This window comes from Cetorhinus maximus, chromosome 20 (genome assembly GCF_964194155.1).
Source record: "Cetorhinus maximus chromosome 20, sCetMax3.hap1.1, whole genome shotgun sequence".
Lineage (NCBI taxonomy): Eukaryota > Metazoa > Chordata > Chondrichthyes > Lamniformes > Cetorhinidae > Cetorhinus > Cetorhinus maximus.
In genome coordinates, this window is record NC_135898.1 from 24,498,167 (window position 1) to 24,515,254 (window position 17,088).

Consider the following 17,088-nt stretch of genomic DNA (forward strand, 5'->3'; position numbering starts at 1 on the left):
TGAGGAATTGCAGTGATCGTCCGTGGTCTGACTAGTTTCCCAGCATTGTTACGCTCAATACATTACACTGCGGTGTCAAAATGACAGCCAGGTACCATCAAAAATACCTGAGCTTTGTTTTTTAAATCTTCTCGATTTTCAAACTTTGGGTGGGTGCCAACAACTAATTTGGGAATATCCGCTAAACTGAGGAACTTTTCAGAACCCACTACGCAATCATAAAATTTCCAACCACAAAAAGGAACAGCAAGCTCAAAGGGGCGGAGCATGTGGAACACACACAATGTATAAAAGGAGGGCTGAGGGCTGGTTGTGTGTAGAACGATACAGCAAGATATAACTCAAACAACTGATAGGTTCAAACTTACCGTGGACATAAGAGAGATGAGAACTGAAGTAGGACCTGTGACCACTCCAATGGTTGAGAATGAATCTCGAAGGTAAGATGATGGATTTATTTAATGTTTATATGCAAACTGAGTGATCATAGTCTCTCTCCCTCTCTAACCTGGATATGTTTGCAGCTGCAAACTACAGAATACTTTTCTGTGATTTTTCTTATCACAGAGAAAGTTTGGAGAAATGATTTGGTTTTAGCTGGGCTTGACTGACCTCATGTTAAAATTTTAAGGCATAGTTTATATTCCAGCCGTCGGGCTAAGAAATGGAGATGTGGGGAGTTCCCCTGGGACGTTGATTATCCATAACATTAGCGGCAAAGCTTAGAGTTTTGTGAAGAAATTGTAATAATTTCCGAAAACAAAAACAAAAAAACAGCCTCTCGTTTTATGAGGAATAGCCGTAAAAGGAATTCTTCCTGCCCACACCTACCCACCACCTGTAAAATCCCAATCTGGTTCTGTGATCACCACCAGCAGCAGCTGTGTGCATGTGGTGCAGCGGTCACTCTATTCCTTTCATCCTCTTCCTGTACAATATTCCTGGCCTTCACGGTCACACAGGTGGTTGAGGAGTGCAAGGGATAGTTAGTGCGGTTTCTGCGTGTGCATATGCCATCACACTGCTCTTAACACCACAATGGGATAAGTGTATATTTCAAACTACAGTACCAGACACCAACAGAAGAGTGTTTTATATTTACTGTTGAACCAGCTGGTTGCAGCTTTCCTGTGTTAATCAGCCAAGGAAGCCAAATTTAGCTTTTTTCATATAAGCTGACTGTGATGTTTGCTCTATCCACAGAACCCTCGGTTACAAATGCAACAAGGATTCACGTCTCACTTCTCCGACTCTCTGCCCCCAGATCAAGGTAAGAATCTTTCACTGCAATTCCATCAGACTGATATTGGGAGGGGGAGAACATGCATTGGGCTAAAGTTAGAGTAAACTTGAGTCAGTAAATGTTCAACTCCTCAGAAAGCAGAATTCACGAAGCAACCCTGGGCAAAGCACCTTGACACTTCAGGGTTTGAATTCCCAGGCCCACAGCTCATCTTTCATGGAGTAATCTTTCATTTCGAGGCCCTTTTACAAGTAGGTTGGAGGCTCGGCTGACATGAAAGGAATCCGCAAGATCTGATCGCACTCTCTCATTTTCACAGAGCCCCTTTCAAGAGACTGCACCCAACCTAATGGAGACCAGCAGCGCCAGCAGCGCCAGTTGCCAAGCAGAGCGAGTGAGTTACCAGCTGCAAATCAGCAGCACATCCTCAGCCATCACGGCAGTTGGCAATGCCAGCCTCTCACTGGAACAGGCTGTCATGTTAGTCCTGGCTGTTGAGAAATTCAAACAGAAATTGAAGCAGCCCTCTGGTGACGGCTGGGAATACGATGGCGGCTCTTTCATGGACACTGACTTGCTGGGGAACTTCAGTGCGATCATCGAAGGTAAGACGTGCTTTCCCCTTCAGTGTTGCCTTTCTGTTAATGCTGACCTCGGGGTCGGGGTAGGGTGGTGTCCGACTTGGTAGTTGTGCGGGGGGCGGGGGGGGGCTGTGGGGGAGGGTGGAGGAGGGCACAACTTCCACTGACCAACGTGGCATCTGGGATCATCGCCACCTGCAGCTGGTGGCTTCAGTGTTTCTGTTGACGGTGATCCTGAGTCCCAGGGAGATGCCATCTCCTGGTAACTCAGGCCGGGCATCGAGCATGGCCTTATGCAGCAGCACCCGGCAACAAATACTAAAGAAAAGTAGTGGCCTGAGGGTTCATTTAGGCTGATTCGTCTCCGCTCACCCGCACTGGTGAATAAACCATTTGGATTTGTGCCCACAGAAGCCACCACCTGCAGCAGCTATGATGCTGCTGAAAATGTGAGCAGCACTTACAGATTCTTGTCGAGCGAACGCCACCAGATGAAGGATGATCAAGACAGATCCCTGATCCTCTCGGAGAATCTCCAGCTCCTGGCCATGTCCTTGCAGCAGCCAAAGAATGCAGGTGGGTACATCTCAGCTAGTGTCCCTCTCTGCAGCAGTGAAAATAAGAGGAAAGTTGGTGGCGGGGTGTGGGGAGGGTGCGGGCGGGGACAAAAGGTTCGGAGATTCCCTTGACTCCCCCATTGGGCAGGCGCTGATCCTTGGCTGGGATGCAGGGGTCACTTGAGCTCAGTATCTCACTCGCATGGGCCATTGGTAATGTGAGGCAAAAGTGTCATCAAGCCATTGTGGAATTGTGTGGGCACGGCCATGCCTAACTAATGGGCATGCACAGGGAGCCCCTGACTCATTTCCCTTGGCCAAGCAGTGCTGAGACCAATTGCAATGCTCCTGTGCTGGTTTGGTTAGCCTGAACCTGATGACCAGCTGGTCTGCAAAGCTCCCAAATGCTGCGACGATGCATTTGCCCAGTTAAAACTGGAGCGCCACACTTCTATTCACCTTGCTCGCAATGTGCATTGACTACTGTGCTAAAATGGTGCTTCTTTGATTTCCAGTTCAATTGGATATGAGGTACTACAAGACAGCTGCAGGCAATGACGTTGAAGGTTTGCCTGTTGTTCTGAAAATCAGCAGCCAGAATCTGTACCTCTCATGCACGGGACCACAAGACAGACCCATCATGCAGCTGGAGGTAAGAGATCCCACAAGTGCACACAGTTAACTGACAGGTGGCAGTGGTGGTGAGCCACAGTTCAGCCAGGGAGTCCAGGTTGCTTTGGCAGGCATGTCATATTCTAGAGCTATGGATAGTAGAGGCTCCAATTTTCTCTCCATCACCAGGAATCTCTCCTGCTCTTAACCACCTTGGTGGTACCACTATTAGTGTGTGTTGGAAGGATTTGCAGGATGATACTCTATCTGTTTGGCCATGCTATGAACACACCTTCTTTGGTCATCAAGGCCTAGGGTGGGAATTGAAACTGGAGCTTCTCAGAGGCAGGGATGTTACCCACTGCACCACATGACCTTCTAGCTGACAAATAGACAGTCGCATATCATTGCTATCTTGAGGATCTGCCCGTTTGCCCTTGTTCATACCATACAAGCTGCATGTATCAGAGGACTCAGTCCCTGTTCCCTTCACTCTGGCTGTGAGCCCATCCACGGGGTCCCTGTGAATTCTGGCTCCGCAGCCTCGGGAAGCCTCCTCCCACTGGGATATGGGTTCCACGGATGATGACCACAACTCATGTACTTCAAGGAGTCTGGGCAGAGCCCTAATATCAGGGCACCAGCCCTCGCATTCACACGAGTTGACTGCCCCCAGGAAAGAAAAGGGATGGTAACAGGATTAGGGTTAAATTCGCTCAAATATTGCAGGCTCGGAACCATCAGCCCTTGTTCAGGAATCGGGCCTGAAATGAAACCAGCCGCATCTCCCTCTCGTCAGATATAGAATGGCATTTAACTTTGTCCTTTTTTTTTGTTTCTCTTTGCACAGAAATGGGACCAGAATCTGAAGAATATCAACGGCGCCACTGACCTGCTTCGATTTGTGTTCTTTAAGAAGGTCTTCAGCTCTGGCCTGCACTTTGAGCTTGAATCAGCCAAGTACCACGGCTGGTACATCAGCACATCCAAAAAGAACAGACAGCCTGTCGAGATGGATGAGAAGGAGAACCACAAGCGAATCACAATCTTCACAACTGATTGAGACCATCTCAGTCTCAGCACAGTTCACAACCCAAACCAGAAGTAGTTGGTTTAGAGAGAGAGTGTGTATGTACAAAGTACAGAATTTTAAATCCATTGGGGTCAGATGAGTCTAATGGGTAGCTGATAAAATTGTCATTTAATTAAAACCTAACCAAAATAATTTATGTAAAATCGTCAGTGAAGTACAGGTGGCAATATTTGCTACTGTTTTTCGTGTGTGTTATTTACATTTAAACTTGAGTGAGTCTAAGTTGTCATGTTTTGTAACTTGAATATAAGTAATTATTTAATTTTTTAAATATTTAATATTATTATTATTTAAATTCTTCATTAATTTATTACTGTACTGGATACAGTCTCTTCCTTTCTTGATTAAATTAAGTTATTTTTCAAACACATTGGGTTCCATGTACATTTTTACACATTTCCATGAAAGTTTTGTTGATACAGAAGAAAATGTGGAAGATCACAGCATCTCTGCAGTGTAAAAAGCTGCCCCATTCCCTTAGACTCTTTGGAATGTCCGCTGTTTCTTCATTTCCCACTTCCCTCACACTCTGTTGGATAACCCCTGAATGTTTCTCATCCAGTCCTGGGGACAAGGTTCGTTAAGAACCAAAAATCAGGCACAGTGACCGCAATCCACAATTAGCGCGCTGCTTGCTCATCTAAACGATTGCATCAGGTTACAAGTGCCATCCGCATGCCTCAGCATCCCACTCACACTGAGCAAAATTTTACAATGATAACCAACTGTCAATCACTCCTTCCTGACTCGCTAATTTGTAAGAGTCCCGGGGTTGAGCCGATTAACCCTTGCACTCTCCAGTTCCAAAATGATGTCAAGTGGTAATCCTTAAGGGTGACAGTGGTTGGAATTTATTCAGTATAAATAAGACTTGACACATGCTAATGCCTGAGCAGTGGAATGAAGACCCAACAATTGCACTGCCCATTACTCCCTGCTTAGAAGTGTGATCTACACGAGACTACCTTCCGGCCCTGCACCAATGGCCATGCCCGAGGTTCCATTGCCCCTCAGTATGCCATACGTACTCACTCCACCTGAGTCCTTCCACCCGGGATCAACTACAGAATGGCCCCAATCCCCCAGTCAAATGCATCTACACCTTAGGTGCTTCGGGAATCCTTTCTTCACTTCACCCACACTGCAACGTCTATGGTGACTGACGGAATGCAATCATTGGCTTGTTATTGTCCAATTATAAGACATGTTTTCCTCGGAGAAGGGAAGGTTGCGAGGTGATTTGATAGAGGTGTTCAAAATCATGAGCGGTCTGGACAGAATAGATAGGGAGAAAAAGTTCCCATTGGTGGCAGGAGCGTGAATGAGAGGGCACAGATTTAAGATCATTCGCAAAAGTGATACGAGGAAAGCTTTATCACACAGCAAGTTGTTAAAGTCTGCAATGCACTGCCTGAGAGTGTGGTGGAGACAGGTTCAATCCATGGTATTCTAAAGGGAATTGGATTGTTAAGTGAAAAGTAGGAGTGTGCAGGGTTATAGGGAGAAGGCGGGAGAATGGCCCTCGGTGAATTGCTCATTCGAAGAGCTGATGCAGGCACAATGGGCTGAATGGCCTCGGTCTGTGCTGTAACCATTGTGTGATTCTGTCATGTAGCCATCTACCAGTCCAGATCAGGTCGGTGTTCAGTCATCTGTTTTCCCACCCTCGACCGTTGTCAGCTAGTAAACATACCAAAGAAACTCAATAACCGCACATGGGCAGTCAAGGTCAGTCAATTCATTCTCAAATGCCATATCGTACCAACTGCACCAGCAGCCTCACACCCTGCTCAATGGAGTACACCCGCATCACTCAGCTACCAACAGTAGCTATCACTCACAATGCATCACTCACATTCACAAGTCGGTGGACAGGCTTTGGGGTGTCAGGAGGTGAGTAACTTGCTGTAGAATTCTCAGCATTGCTGACCCGCTTTTGTAGCCAGCGTATTTTGATGGCTGGTCCAGTTCAGTTTCAATGCTAAGCCCCCAGGAAGTTGATAGTGGAGGATTCGGTGAGGATAATTCCATTGAATGTCAAGGGACGATGATTAGATTCTCTCTTGTTGAGATGGTCATTGTCTGTGTCACAAAAATATAATAATTTTCATAAGATTATTGTGATTTATTATGAAAGTGGGTTAATAGTGGGGTTTGGAGCATTTTCTCTGTGTCTATGTGTGTGGAGGATTTAATTGAATGGAAACAGCTGGCCTGGAGGTTTTGAGTTATCAACAACAACTTAGGCTTGAAAGGCTAAATACGTGAACATGGCTGAAGTGTTATAATGTGTGGTGTGAGGAACATATGCATTTTTAGGTAAATTAGAGTAGTGTGAATTTCAAAGAGATGGTAAGATCTTCCACTTAGTCAGAAGAAGCTAAGCCAAACAGTGTGTTTATTTTTCCCAAAGGTTACTGATAAAATTAGTACTATGAAAGATTTATATTATGAGAAAAGCAAAGATGCAAAGATACATTGGAACAATGGAATTTGCATTAAAAATGGAGAAACATGTATAAAGGAGATGAGGCTATGTGTAAGAGGAGAAGGCTTTCTAAGCCTCCGGCCTCTGTGGATCAAGTTGCTGCCTACAGGAGCTGAAACTGAGAAAGCTCATTTCAAATGCGACTGTCCAGGGTATTGTGTTGCTTTACCTGGGTCTTTTTAAATCTATTTGTTCTTACTGTTGCCTTAACAGAGGTCCGTTATCTGGGAGTCAGGTTAATTGGGGGTTTTAGAAGTTATTATAACAGTAATTTATACACTTATGTATCCGCTTGAAATCTTTTCTTTTGTTAATAAATGTTTAATTTAGTTTTCTAAAAACCTCTGAAGTCGTGGTAGTCTCATTACTTCTGAATTCAAGGCACGCATCTTGTAATTAAATACAAATTGCAAAACAGTTGTGACCACGTGATCAAGTTTCTCTGGTGGATTTGACCAATGTGGCATGCATCATCTGCCACACCTGGCACTTGTGGCACTTGTTACTTGTCAAATATCAGTCCAAGCCTGAATGTTGTCCAGTTTTTGATGGATCTGAGGAGTGGTGAATGGTGCTGAACATTGTGCAATCAGCAGAAAACACCCCTACTTCTGACATTATGATGGAGGGAAGGTCACTAATGGAGCAGCTGAAGATGGTTGAGTCTTGGACACTGCCCTGAGGAACTCCTGCAGTGATGTCCTAGAGCTGAGATAATTGGTCTCCAACAACCACAACTATCTTCCTTTGTGCTTGATTTGACTTCTTTCAAATGCCCAGTAACTGCAACCTGGCCAGGCTGCAATAGGGGAGCTACATGTTATCAATGAAGAACAGACTGATGATGACAAAACACCATCATTCACTCACACAATCACAGCGACCACATCAAGTGCTAACACTTTGTGTGCTTTATAAGATAGCTTAGTAGTTGGATGTGCATGTGGCGAACTTCATTGAAACACTACCTAATGAAGTGTCCCAATGGGGCTCAATGCAAATTCGAGGAACAGCACTTTGTCTTTTGATTGGGCACTTAACAGCCTTCTAGACTCAACATTCAGTTCAACAATTGCAGACTGTATCCTCTGTTCACCCGCTTTGGTTCCTTTACTTTGCATGTGTCAGCCTTAATCTTCTTGTTTCTTGCTTTTGCTTTTGTTCATCATTCTGCCATTGACGCCTCCTCCAGACTCATCCTTTCTTAATTTGCTTGTTTCATTGACACTCCTTTTGGTCCTGCCCCACCAACTCTTTCATCAGTTGATATCTCCCATCTTCTGCCCTGTCACAGACAATCCTTTTTCTTTTTTTATCCACTCTTGCCCCATTTCACTTGTTGAAGATCTTTTGAATCTCTAACTTTACACACTTCTCATGCAAGGCTGTTGGCCTGAAATGTTAACTCTGTTTTTTACCTAACAGCTGTTTAGGATTTGAAATGCACTGTCGGCACAGGTGGTGGATTCAATAGTAGAATTCAAAGGGAATTGGGTAAATACTTTGTTAAGGGGAAATAAAGGAATACAGTAATGGTCAAGGGACATGAGTTAACATATCCCAGCATGCAAAAACCATAATTGCTAAGTAGTTAACATTTAAAGTTCAGGCTGTGACAGAGAGATTGCTGAACCTTGCACATTCTCAGGGCTTGCGAGCATCAGCAAGGCCATATTGGGCGAAGAAGAATGAAAATATGGTAGATTGGGAGTTTTGGGAGTTAGACTGGAGTCAGAGGATGGCAATAACATAGATTAAGTGTGCTTTTCAACAGTTAGGGGAAGGACAGATGGTCCCAGCTTGGATAGGAAGGCAGGTCTCTGCCTGGGTGAAGGAGGGGTCAGATGATGCATGTACCTTTGTACCAGAGACTTGTCTGTTTATTATAAACCTGTATCTTGATGAGATCGAAATCTGGAAACTGTTCTTGTACACGAACAATAATGTATAAATATGATGAACACTTGTAGTTTAGTAGAGTACTGTCTCAAGCTGCATTGAGATGGTGCCCTCCTTGCAATTGCTCAAATAAACGAATGTAATCTGAACCTGACTCTCCTGTGGTCTGTTCATCAAAGACACCACAACAACTTAAAGTAGCAAAATTTACATGGACGTGAGGTAAGGGGTTAAAAGCAAAATACTGCGGATGCTGGAAATATGAAACAAAAATAGAAAATACTGGAAAAACTCAGCAGATCTAACAACATCTGCGGAGAGATAAACAGAGTCAACGTTTCGAGTCTGTATGACTCTTCTTTCACCCAATGTGAATAAATTTAGTGCCTTGACCTTTCTTCACAAACCTAATCTACTTTCCATTGTTTCCCTGTATTTTCAGCAATCTGGGGATACAAGAGTCAAGAATGAGTAAAGAACATTAAAAATTATCTTCCAGAGCAAATCTTTCCCCATGCCATTGAACACCAGAAGCCTTGCCTTTCCATTTTTTTCACTTTATTTCTTCTTGGGATGTGAGCATCACTGGCAAGCCCAGCATTTGTTGCCCATCCCTAATTGCCCGTGAACTGAGTGGCTTGCTAAGGCTACTTCAGAGAGAAGTTAAGAGTCAACCACATTGCTGTGGGTCTGGAGTCACATGTAGGCCAGACCGTGTAAGGACAACAGCTTTCCTTTCCTGAAGAGCATTGCTGATGGGTTTTTGTGACAATCTGGTAGTTTCACGATCATCATTACCAAGACTGGCAATTAATTCCAGATTTATTAATTAATTGAATTTAAATTCCCCCACCCCCCAGTCCCACATTGGGATTCAAACTCATGTCTCCTATCCTAGTAACATTAACACTATGCTACCATCTCCATGGGTTATGTCATATGGACTATTCAGTTGTTTATATATAACAGATAATATCAGGCTAACCACGACTCTATGATCATTTACACAGGTTGGGATGAATTTAAACATGAGCAGGGAACCCACAACAAGTGATATCGTATTTCTCTCCAATTATAAACTTGGCGGAACATTCAATTCCACTGCCTGCTTTAGAAAACTGAATATAATGTGTGTCTTGTAATGCTCATCAAATCCCAATTACCACAACTGCCCCCCAAACTCCTGTCAACGTGTGATGCAACTGCTCACAGTGTGAGCTGAGAAAGCTTATTTTACATGAGGTTACTGAGCTCATAGTGAAATGGCATGCCACAGTTTCCAATGAACATTCCCACAGGGTAAGTGAGTTCTGCATTGTTCACTCCGTCATCTCACTTAAAGGAAGTTAATACCACTGACCACTCTGTGCAAAGTTGAAACCAGGGCTGATTATTCAGTACTGAGCCATATAGTGCTGGATTACACAGGTGGGGACACCATGGTTTGCATTTTTGAAAGATACATCCCTATTTGTACAAGAGACCGGATACATTTCCAGTCCTTTGCAAGCATGAAACATTACCTCAAGGAACGTCATCTAACGCAAGAACTCACACAGCTCAGGAAATGAGTCACTCCTTTTTTCTACCTGTGCGATTGTACTTTTAGCGTCTCATCTTGTGTCTCCAGGCTTAGTGCATCAGGAAGAAATAGGGAAGCATAAACTCATGGAATCGTACAACACAGAAGGAAGCCACTTGGCCCATCATGCCTGTGTCTTTGGAAGAGCGATTCAATTGGTCCCACTCCTCTACTCCTTCTCTATAACCTTGAAAATTTTGCCTTTTTTAAGTGTTTATCCAATGGCCTTTTGAAAGATATTATTGAATCTGCTTCCACATATCTTACAGAGAGTGCATTCCAGATCATGACTCACTGTGTTTATAAATACAAAATCTCCTCATCTTTCCTCTGGTTCTGTTGCCAATTATCTTAATTCTCTGCCGTCCCTCCACCTTATGGACTATCAATCCTACCTTGGCCAATGCATGTTCATCCTGGGCTTAGGTAAATTTGCAGCCCCTGAGACGAACTGAATTGAGAAACAGACTACAGCTGTTCCCATGTGCGTGCACTGAGCTAAACATCAGCTGCTGCTGAAAGACCGTCAACTCAGTGCAAGACCTTTTTGATCTTCCTGAAACTTCACAGAAGTCACAGAAAGTTTACAGCACAGAAAGTGGTCACTCTGCACATCATGTCTGTGCTGGTCAAAAGCGAGCCTCCCACCCCCTCCCCTCCCCCAGCCTAATCCCACTTTCCAGCATTCGGTCCGTAGCCCTGCAGGTTACAAGACTTGAGGTGCGCATCCAGGCAATTTTTAAATGAGTTGGATGTTTCTGCCTTTACTTCCCTTTCAGGCAGTGAGTCCCAGACCCCCAGCATCCCTCTAGGTGAAAAAAAGTTTCTTCATCCCCACTCTAATCTTTCTACCAATCACTTTAAATCTGTCCCCTAGTCTGCTTGCTGGTCTCCCAGTGCAAATGGCAGTCATCAAGTGTTGCAGGCTGGCACATTCCATGGTCCAGGACTATGTGCTGAGGAACATACTTGGGGCAGCCAGTGGAACGTTTCACTGGCGAAAGGACATGGTCTAAGCCCCCACCACCCCCCCCCCCCCCCCCCCCCCACAACCCCCAGCCATAGTACAGCAAAGGGCTGGTACCTGTGTAAAACCTCTCGGGTTGTATGCAAGAGAGAATGTTTGACATGAGGTGTAAATGTACATTGTAAATACAACTGGTAATGGCAACTGTAGTGAGGTACCTCATGCACTGTATTGAAAGAAACTGACCTGCATTGCATTTTATCTCGTGCTAAATGTGAAACGTCATGTATTGAGGCTTCACAATTTTTGTGATTAAAGTATATTTCTGAGGGGAAAAAATCTGAATTGAGAAACAGAAAGAAACATGCTACAGGTGCAAATGGAAATCTGTAAACTCATCGGTTGAAAATAAGATATCAACGTTTCAGCAGGTGGGTTAGAGGAACATTGAGCACACGGGACTAGGAATTGCAGTTCAAAAATAAAAATACCCGGAAAAACTCAGCAGGTCTGACAGCATCTGCAGAGAGGAACACAGTTAACGTTTCGAATCCATATGACTCTTCAACAGAACTAAGGAAAAATAGAAAAGAGGTGAAATATAAGCTTGTTTAAGGGGGGCTGGGACAAGTAGAGCGGCATAAGGGGCCAGTGATAGGTGGAGATAACCAAAAGATGTCATAGACAAAAGGGCAAAGAGGTGTTGAAGGTGGTGATATTATCTAAGGAATGTGCTAATAGGTGACATTGAGGATAGAAAGCAGGATGGGCAAGGTACAGATAGCCCGAGTGGGGGTCTGGTGGTGGGGGGAAGGGATCGAAATAGGCTAAAATGTAGAGATAAAACAATGGATGGAAATACATTTAAAAATAATACAAATAGTTGGCAAAAGAAAAATCTATATAAATTATTGGGAAAATGGGGGGATCGGAAAGGGGGTTAGGATGGAAGAGAGAATTCATGATCTAAAATTGTTGAATTCAATATTCAGTCCGGAAAGCTGTAAAGTGCCTAATCCGAAGATGAGGTGCTGTTCCTCCGGTTTGGGTTGAGCTTCACTGGAATAATGCAGCAGGCCAAGGACAGACACGTGGGTATGAGAGCAGGGTGGTGTGTTGAAATGGCAAGCGACAGGGAGGTCTAGGTCATGCTTGCGGACAGACCGAAGGTGTTCCAGTCTGCATTTGCTCTCTCCAATGTAGAGGAAACTGCATTGGGAGCAGCTAATGCAGTAGACTAAATTGAGGGGAGTGCAAATGAAGTGCTGCTTCACTTGAAAGGAGTGTTTGGGCCCTTGGACGGTGAGGAGAGGGGAAGTAAAGGGGCAGGTGTTGCACCTTCTGCGGTTGCATGGGAAGATGTGGTGGGAGGGGGTTGAGGTGTAGGGGGTGAGGAATTGCAGTGATCGTCCGTGGTCTGTCTAGTTTCCCAGCATTGTTACGCTCAATACATTACACTCCGGTGTTAAAATGACAGCCAGGTGCCATCAAAAATACCTGAACTTTGTTTTTTAAATCTTCTCGATTTTCAAACTTTGGGTGGGTACCAACAATTAATTTGGGAATATCCGCTAAACTGAAGAACATTTCAGAACCCACTACGCAATCATAAAATTTCCAACCACAAAAAGGAACAGCAAGCTCAAAGGGGCGGAGCATGTGGAACACACACAATGTATAAAAGGAGGGCTGAGGGCTGGTTGTGTGTAGAACGATACAGCAAGATATAACTCAAACAACTGATAGGTTCAAACTTGCCGTGGACATAACAGCGATGAGAACTGAAGTAACCATTCCAATGGTTGAGAATGAATCTCGAAGGTAAGATGATGGATTTATTTAATGTTTATATGCAAACTGAGTGATCATAGTCTCTCTCCCTCTCTAACCTGGATATGTTTGCAGCTGCAAACTACAGAATACTTTTCTGTGATTTTTCTTATCACAGAGAAAGTTTGGAGAAATGATTTGGTTTTAGCTGGGCTTGACTGACCTCATGTTAAAATTTTAAGGCATAGTTTATATTCCAGCCGTCGGGCTAAGAAATGGAGATGTGGGGAGTTCCCCTGGGACGTTGATTATCCATAACATTAGCGGCAAAGCTTAGAGTTTTGTGAAGAAACTGTAATAATTTCCGAAAACAAAAACAAAAAAACAGCCTCCCGTTTTATGAGGAATAGCCGTAAAAGGAATTCTTCCTGCCCACACCTACCCACCACCTGTAAAATCCCAGTCTGGTTCTGTGATCACCACCAGCAGCAGCTGTGTGCATGTGGTGCAGCGGTCACTCTCTTCCTTTCATCCCCTTCCTGTGCAATACTCCTGGCCTTCACGGTCACACAGGTGGTTGAGGAGTGCAAGGGATAGTTAGTGCGGATTCTGCGTGTGTATACGCCATCACACTGCTCTTAACACCACAATGGGATAAGTGTATATTTCAAACTACATTACCAGACACCAACAGAAGAGTGTTTTATATTTACTGTTGAACCAGCTGGTTGCAGCTTTCCTGTGTTAATCAGCCAAGGAAGCCAAATTTAGCTTCTTTCATATAAGCTGACTGTGATGTTTGCTCTATCCACAGAACCCTCAGTTACAAATGCAACAAGGATTCACGTCTCACTTCTCCGACTCTCTGCCCCCAGATCAAGGTAAGAATCTTTCACTGCAATTCCATCAGACTGATATTGGGAGGGGGAGAACATGCATTGGGCTAAAGTTAGAGTAAACTTGAGTCAGTAAATGTTCAACTCCTCTGAAAGAGCAGAATTCACGAAGCAACCCTGGGCAAAGCACCTTGACAGTTCAGGGTTTGAATTCCCAGGCCCACAGCTCATCTTTCATGGAGTAATCTTTCATTTCGAGGCCCTTTTACAAGTAGGTTGGAGGCTCGGCTGACATGAAAGGAATCCGCAAGATCTGATCCCACTTTCTCATTTTCACAGAGCCCCTTTCAAGAGACTGCACCCAACCTAATGGAGACCAGCAGCGCCAGCAGCGCCAGTTGCCAAGCAGAGTGAGTGAGTTACCAGCTGCAAATCAGCAGCACATCCTCAGCCATCACGGCAGTTGGCAATGCCAGCCTCTCACTGGAACAGGCTGTCATGTTAGTCCTGGCTGTTGAGAAATTCAAACAGAAATTGAAGCAGCCCTCTGGTGACGGCTGGGAATACGATGGCGGCTCTTTCATGGACACTGACTTGCTGGGGAACTTCAGTGCGATCATCGAAGGTAAGACGTGCTTTCCCCTTCAGTGTTGCCTTTCTGTTAATGCTGACCTCGGGGTCGGGGTAGGGTGGTGTCCGACTTGGTAGTTGTGCGGGGGGCGGGGGGGGGCTGTGGGGGAGGGTGGAGGAGGGCACAACTTCCACTGACCAACGTGGCATCTGGGCTCATCGCCACCTGCCGCTGGTGGCTTCAGTGTTTCTGTTGATGGTGATCCTGAGTCCCAGGGAGATGCCATCTCCTGGTAACTCAGGCCGGGCATCGAGCATGGCCTTATGCAGCAGCGCCCGGCAACAAATACTAAAGAAAAGTAGTGGCCTGAGGGTTCATTTAGGCTGATTCGTCTCCGCTCACCCGCACTGGTGAATAAACCGTTTGGATTTGTGCCCACAGAAGCCACCACCTGCAGCAGCTATGATGCTGCTGAAAATGTGAGCAGCACTTACAGATTCGTGTCGAGCGAATGCCACCAGATGAAGGATGATCAAGACAGATCCCTGATCCTCTCGGAGAATCTCCAGCTCCTGGCCATGTCCTTGCAGCAGCCAAAGAATGCAGGTGGGTACATCTCAGCTAGTGTCCCTCTCTGCAGCAGTGAAAATAAGAGGAAAGTTGGTGGCGGTGTGTGGGGAGGGTGCGGGCAGGACAAAGGATCCGGAGATTCCCTTGACTCCCCCATTGGGCAGGCGCTGACCCTTGGCTGGGATGCAGGGGTCACTTGAGCTCAGTATCTCACTCGCATGGGCCATTGGTAATGTGAGGCAAAAGTGTCATCAAGCCATTGTGGCATTGTGTGGGCACGGCCATGCCTAACTAATGGGCATGCACAGGGAGCCCCTGACTCATTTCCCTTGGCCAAGCAGTGCTGAGACCAATTGCAATGCTCCTGTGACTGGTTTGGTTAGCCTGAACCTGATGACCAGCTGGTCTGCAAAGCTCCCAAATGCTGCGACGATGCATTTGCCCAGTTAAAACTGGAGAGCCGCACTTCTATTCACCTTGCTCGCAATGTGCATTGACTACTGTGCTAAAATGGTGCTTCTTTGATTTCCAGTTCAATTGGATATGAGGTACTACAAGACAGCTGCAGGCAATGACGTTGAAGGTTTGCCTGTTGTTCTGAAAATCAGCAGCCAGAATCTGTACCTCTCATGCACGGGACCACAAGACAGACCCATCATGCAGCTGGAGGTAAGAGATCCCACAAGTGCACACAGTTAACTGACAGGTGGCAGTGGTGGTGAGCCACAGTTCAGCCAGGGAGTCCAGGTTGCTTTGGCAGGCATGTCATATTCTAGAGCTATGGATAGTGGAGGCTCCAATTTTCTCTCCATCACCAGGAATCTCTCCTGCTCTTAACCACCTTGGTGGTACCACTATTAGTGTGTGTTGGAAGGATTTGCAGGATGATACTCTATCTGTTTGGCCATGCCATCAACACACCTTCTTTTGTCATCAAGGCCTGGGGTGGGAATTGAACCTGGAGCTTCTCAGAGGCAGGGATGTTACCCACTGCACCACATGACCTTCTAGCTGACAAATAGACAGTCGCATATCATTGCTATCTTGAGGATCTGCCCGTTTGCCCTTGTTCATACCATACAAGCTGCATGTATCAGAGGACTCAGTCCCTGTTCCCTTCACTCTGGCTGTGAGCCCATCCACGGGGTCCCTGTGAATTCTGGCTCCGCAGCCTCGGGAAGCCTCCTCCCACTGGGATATGGGTTCCACGGATGATGACCACAACTCATGTACTTCAAGGAGTCTGGGCAGAGCCCTAATATCAGGGCACCAGCCCTCGCATTCACACGAGTTGACTGCCCCCAGGAAAGAAAAGGGATGGTAACAGGATTAGGGTTAAATTCGCTCAAATATTGCAGGCTCGGAACCATCAGCCCTTGTTCAGGAATCGGGCCTGAAATGAAACCAGCCGCATCTCCCTCTCGTCAGATATAGAATGGCATTTAACTTTGTCCATTTTTTTTGTTTCTCTTTGCACAGAAATGGGACCAGAATCTGAAGAATATCAACGGCGCCACTGACCTGCTTCGATTTGTGTTCTTTAAGAAGGTCTTCAGCTCTGGCCTGCACTTTGAGCTTGAATCAGCCAAGTACCACGGCTGGTACATCAGCACATCCAAAAAGAACAGACAGCCTGTCGAGATGGATGAGAAGGAGAACCACAAGCGAATCACAGTCTTCACAACTGATTGAGACCATCTCAGTCTCAGCACAGTTCACAACCCAAACCAGAAGTAGTTGGTTTAGAGAGAGAGTGTGTATGTACAAAGTACAGAATTTTAAATCCATTGGGGTCAGATGAGTCTAATGGGTAGCTGATAAAATTGTCATTTAATTAAAACCTAACCAAAATAATTTATGTAAAATCGTCAGTGAAGTACAGGTGGCAATATTTGCTACTGTTTTTCGTGTGTGTTATTTACATTTAAACTTGAGTGAGTCTAAGTTGTCATGTTTTGTAACTTGAATATAAGTAATTATTTAATTTTTTTAAATATTTAATATTATTATTATTTAAATTCATCATTAATTTATTTCTGTACTGGATACAGTCTCTTCCTTTCTTGATTAAATTAAGTTATTTTTCAAACACATTGGGTTCCATGTACATTTTTACACATTTCCTTGAAAGTTTTGTTGATACAGAAGAAAATGTGGAAGATCACAGCATCTCTGCAGTGTAAAAAGCTGCCCCATTCCCTTAGACTCTTTGGAATGTCCGCTGTTTCTTCATTTCCCACTTCCCTCACACTCTGTTGGATAACCCCTGAATGTTTTTCATCCAGTCCTGGGGACAAGGTTCGTTAAGACCCAAAAAAC

At 45.0% G+C, this 17,088-nt stretch overlaps 2 protein-coding genes across 2 annotated transcripts; both read left to right on the plus strand.

Moving 5' to 3' along the window:
- Window positions 1–322: 322 nt before the first annotated feature.
- LOC144694962 (interleukin-1 beta-like) lies at window positions 323–4,056 on the plus strand. Its single transcript, XM_078565772.1, has 6 exons — window positions 323–440; window positions 1,204–1,270; window positions 1,563–1,848; window positions 2,236–2,400; window positions 2,897–3,033; window positions 3,844–4,056. Exons 1-6 carry the CDS (start codon window positions 385–387, stop codon window positions 4,054–4,056), a joined length of 924 nt encoding a protein of 307 aa, XP_078421898.1. The 5' UTR covers window positions 323–384.
- Window positions 4,057–12,741: 8,685 nt separating this feature from the next.
- Window positions 12,742–16,749, plus strand: LOC144694963 (interleukin-1 beta-like). Its single transcript, XM_078565774.1, has 6 exons — window positions 12,742–12,843; window positions 13,607–13,673; window positions 13,968–14,253; window positions 14,641–14,805; window positions 15,302–15,438; window positions 16,249–16,749. The coding sequence occupies exons 3-6, from the start codon at window positions 14,127–14,129 to the stop codon at window positions 16,459–16,461; spliced, it is 642 nt and encodes a 213-aa protein (XP_078421900.1). The 5' UTR covers window positions 12,742–12,843; window positions 13,607–13,673; window positions 13,968–14,126; the 3' UTR covers window positions 16,462–16,749.
- Window positions 16,750–17,088: the final 339 nt, after the last annotated feature.

Bases quoted from the DNA above. Each gene is read 5' to 3' on its own strand.
- LOC144694962 (XM_078565772.1), top strand. From the start codon at position 385: ATGAGAACTGAAGTAGGACCTGTGACCACTCCAATGGTTGAGAATGAA. The intron at 1,849-2,235 runs GTAAGACGTGCT...TTGTGCCCACAG, and splicing joins CTTCAGTGCGATCATCGAAG to AAGCCACCACCTGCAGCAGC. The intron at 2,401-2,896 runs GTGGGTACATCT...TTTGATTTCCAG, and splicing joins GCAGCAGCCAAAGAATGCAG to TTCAATTGGATATGAGGTAC.
- LOC144694963 (XM_078565774.1), top strand. From the start codon at position 14,127: ATGTTAGTCCTGGCTGTTGAGAAATTCAAACAGAAATTGAAGCAGCCC. The intron at 14,254-14,640 runs GTAAGACGTGCT...TTGTGCCCACAG, and splicing joins CTTCAGTGCGATCATCGAAG to AAGCCACCACCTGCAGCAGC. The intron at 14,806-15,301 runs GTGGGTACATCT...TTTGATTTCCAG, and splicing joins GCAGCAGCCAAAGAATGCAG to TTCAATTGGATATGAGGTAC.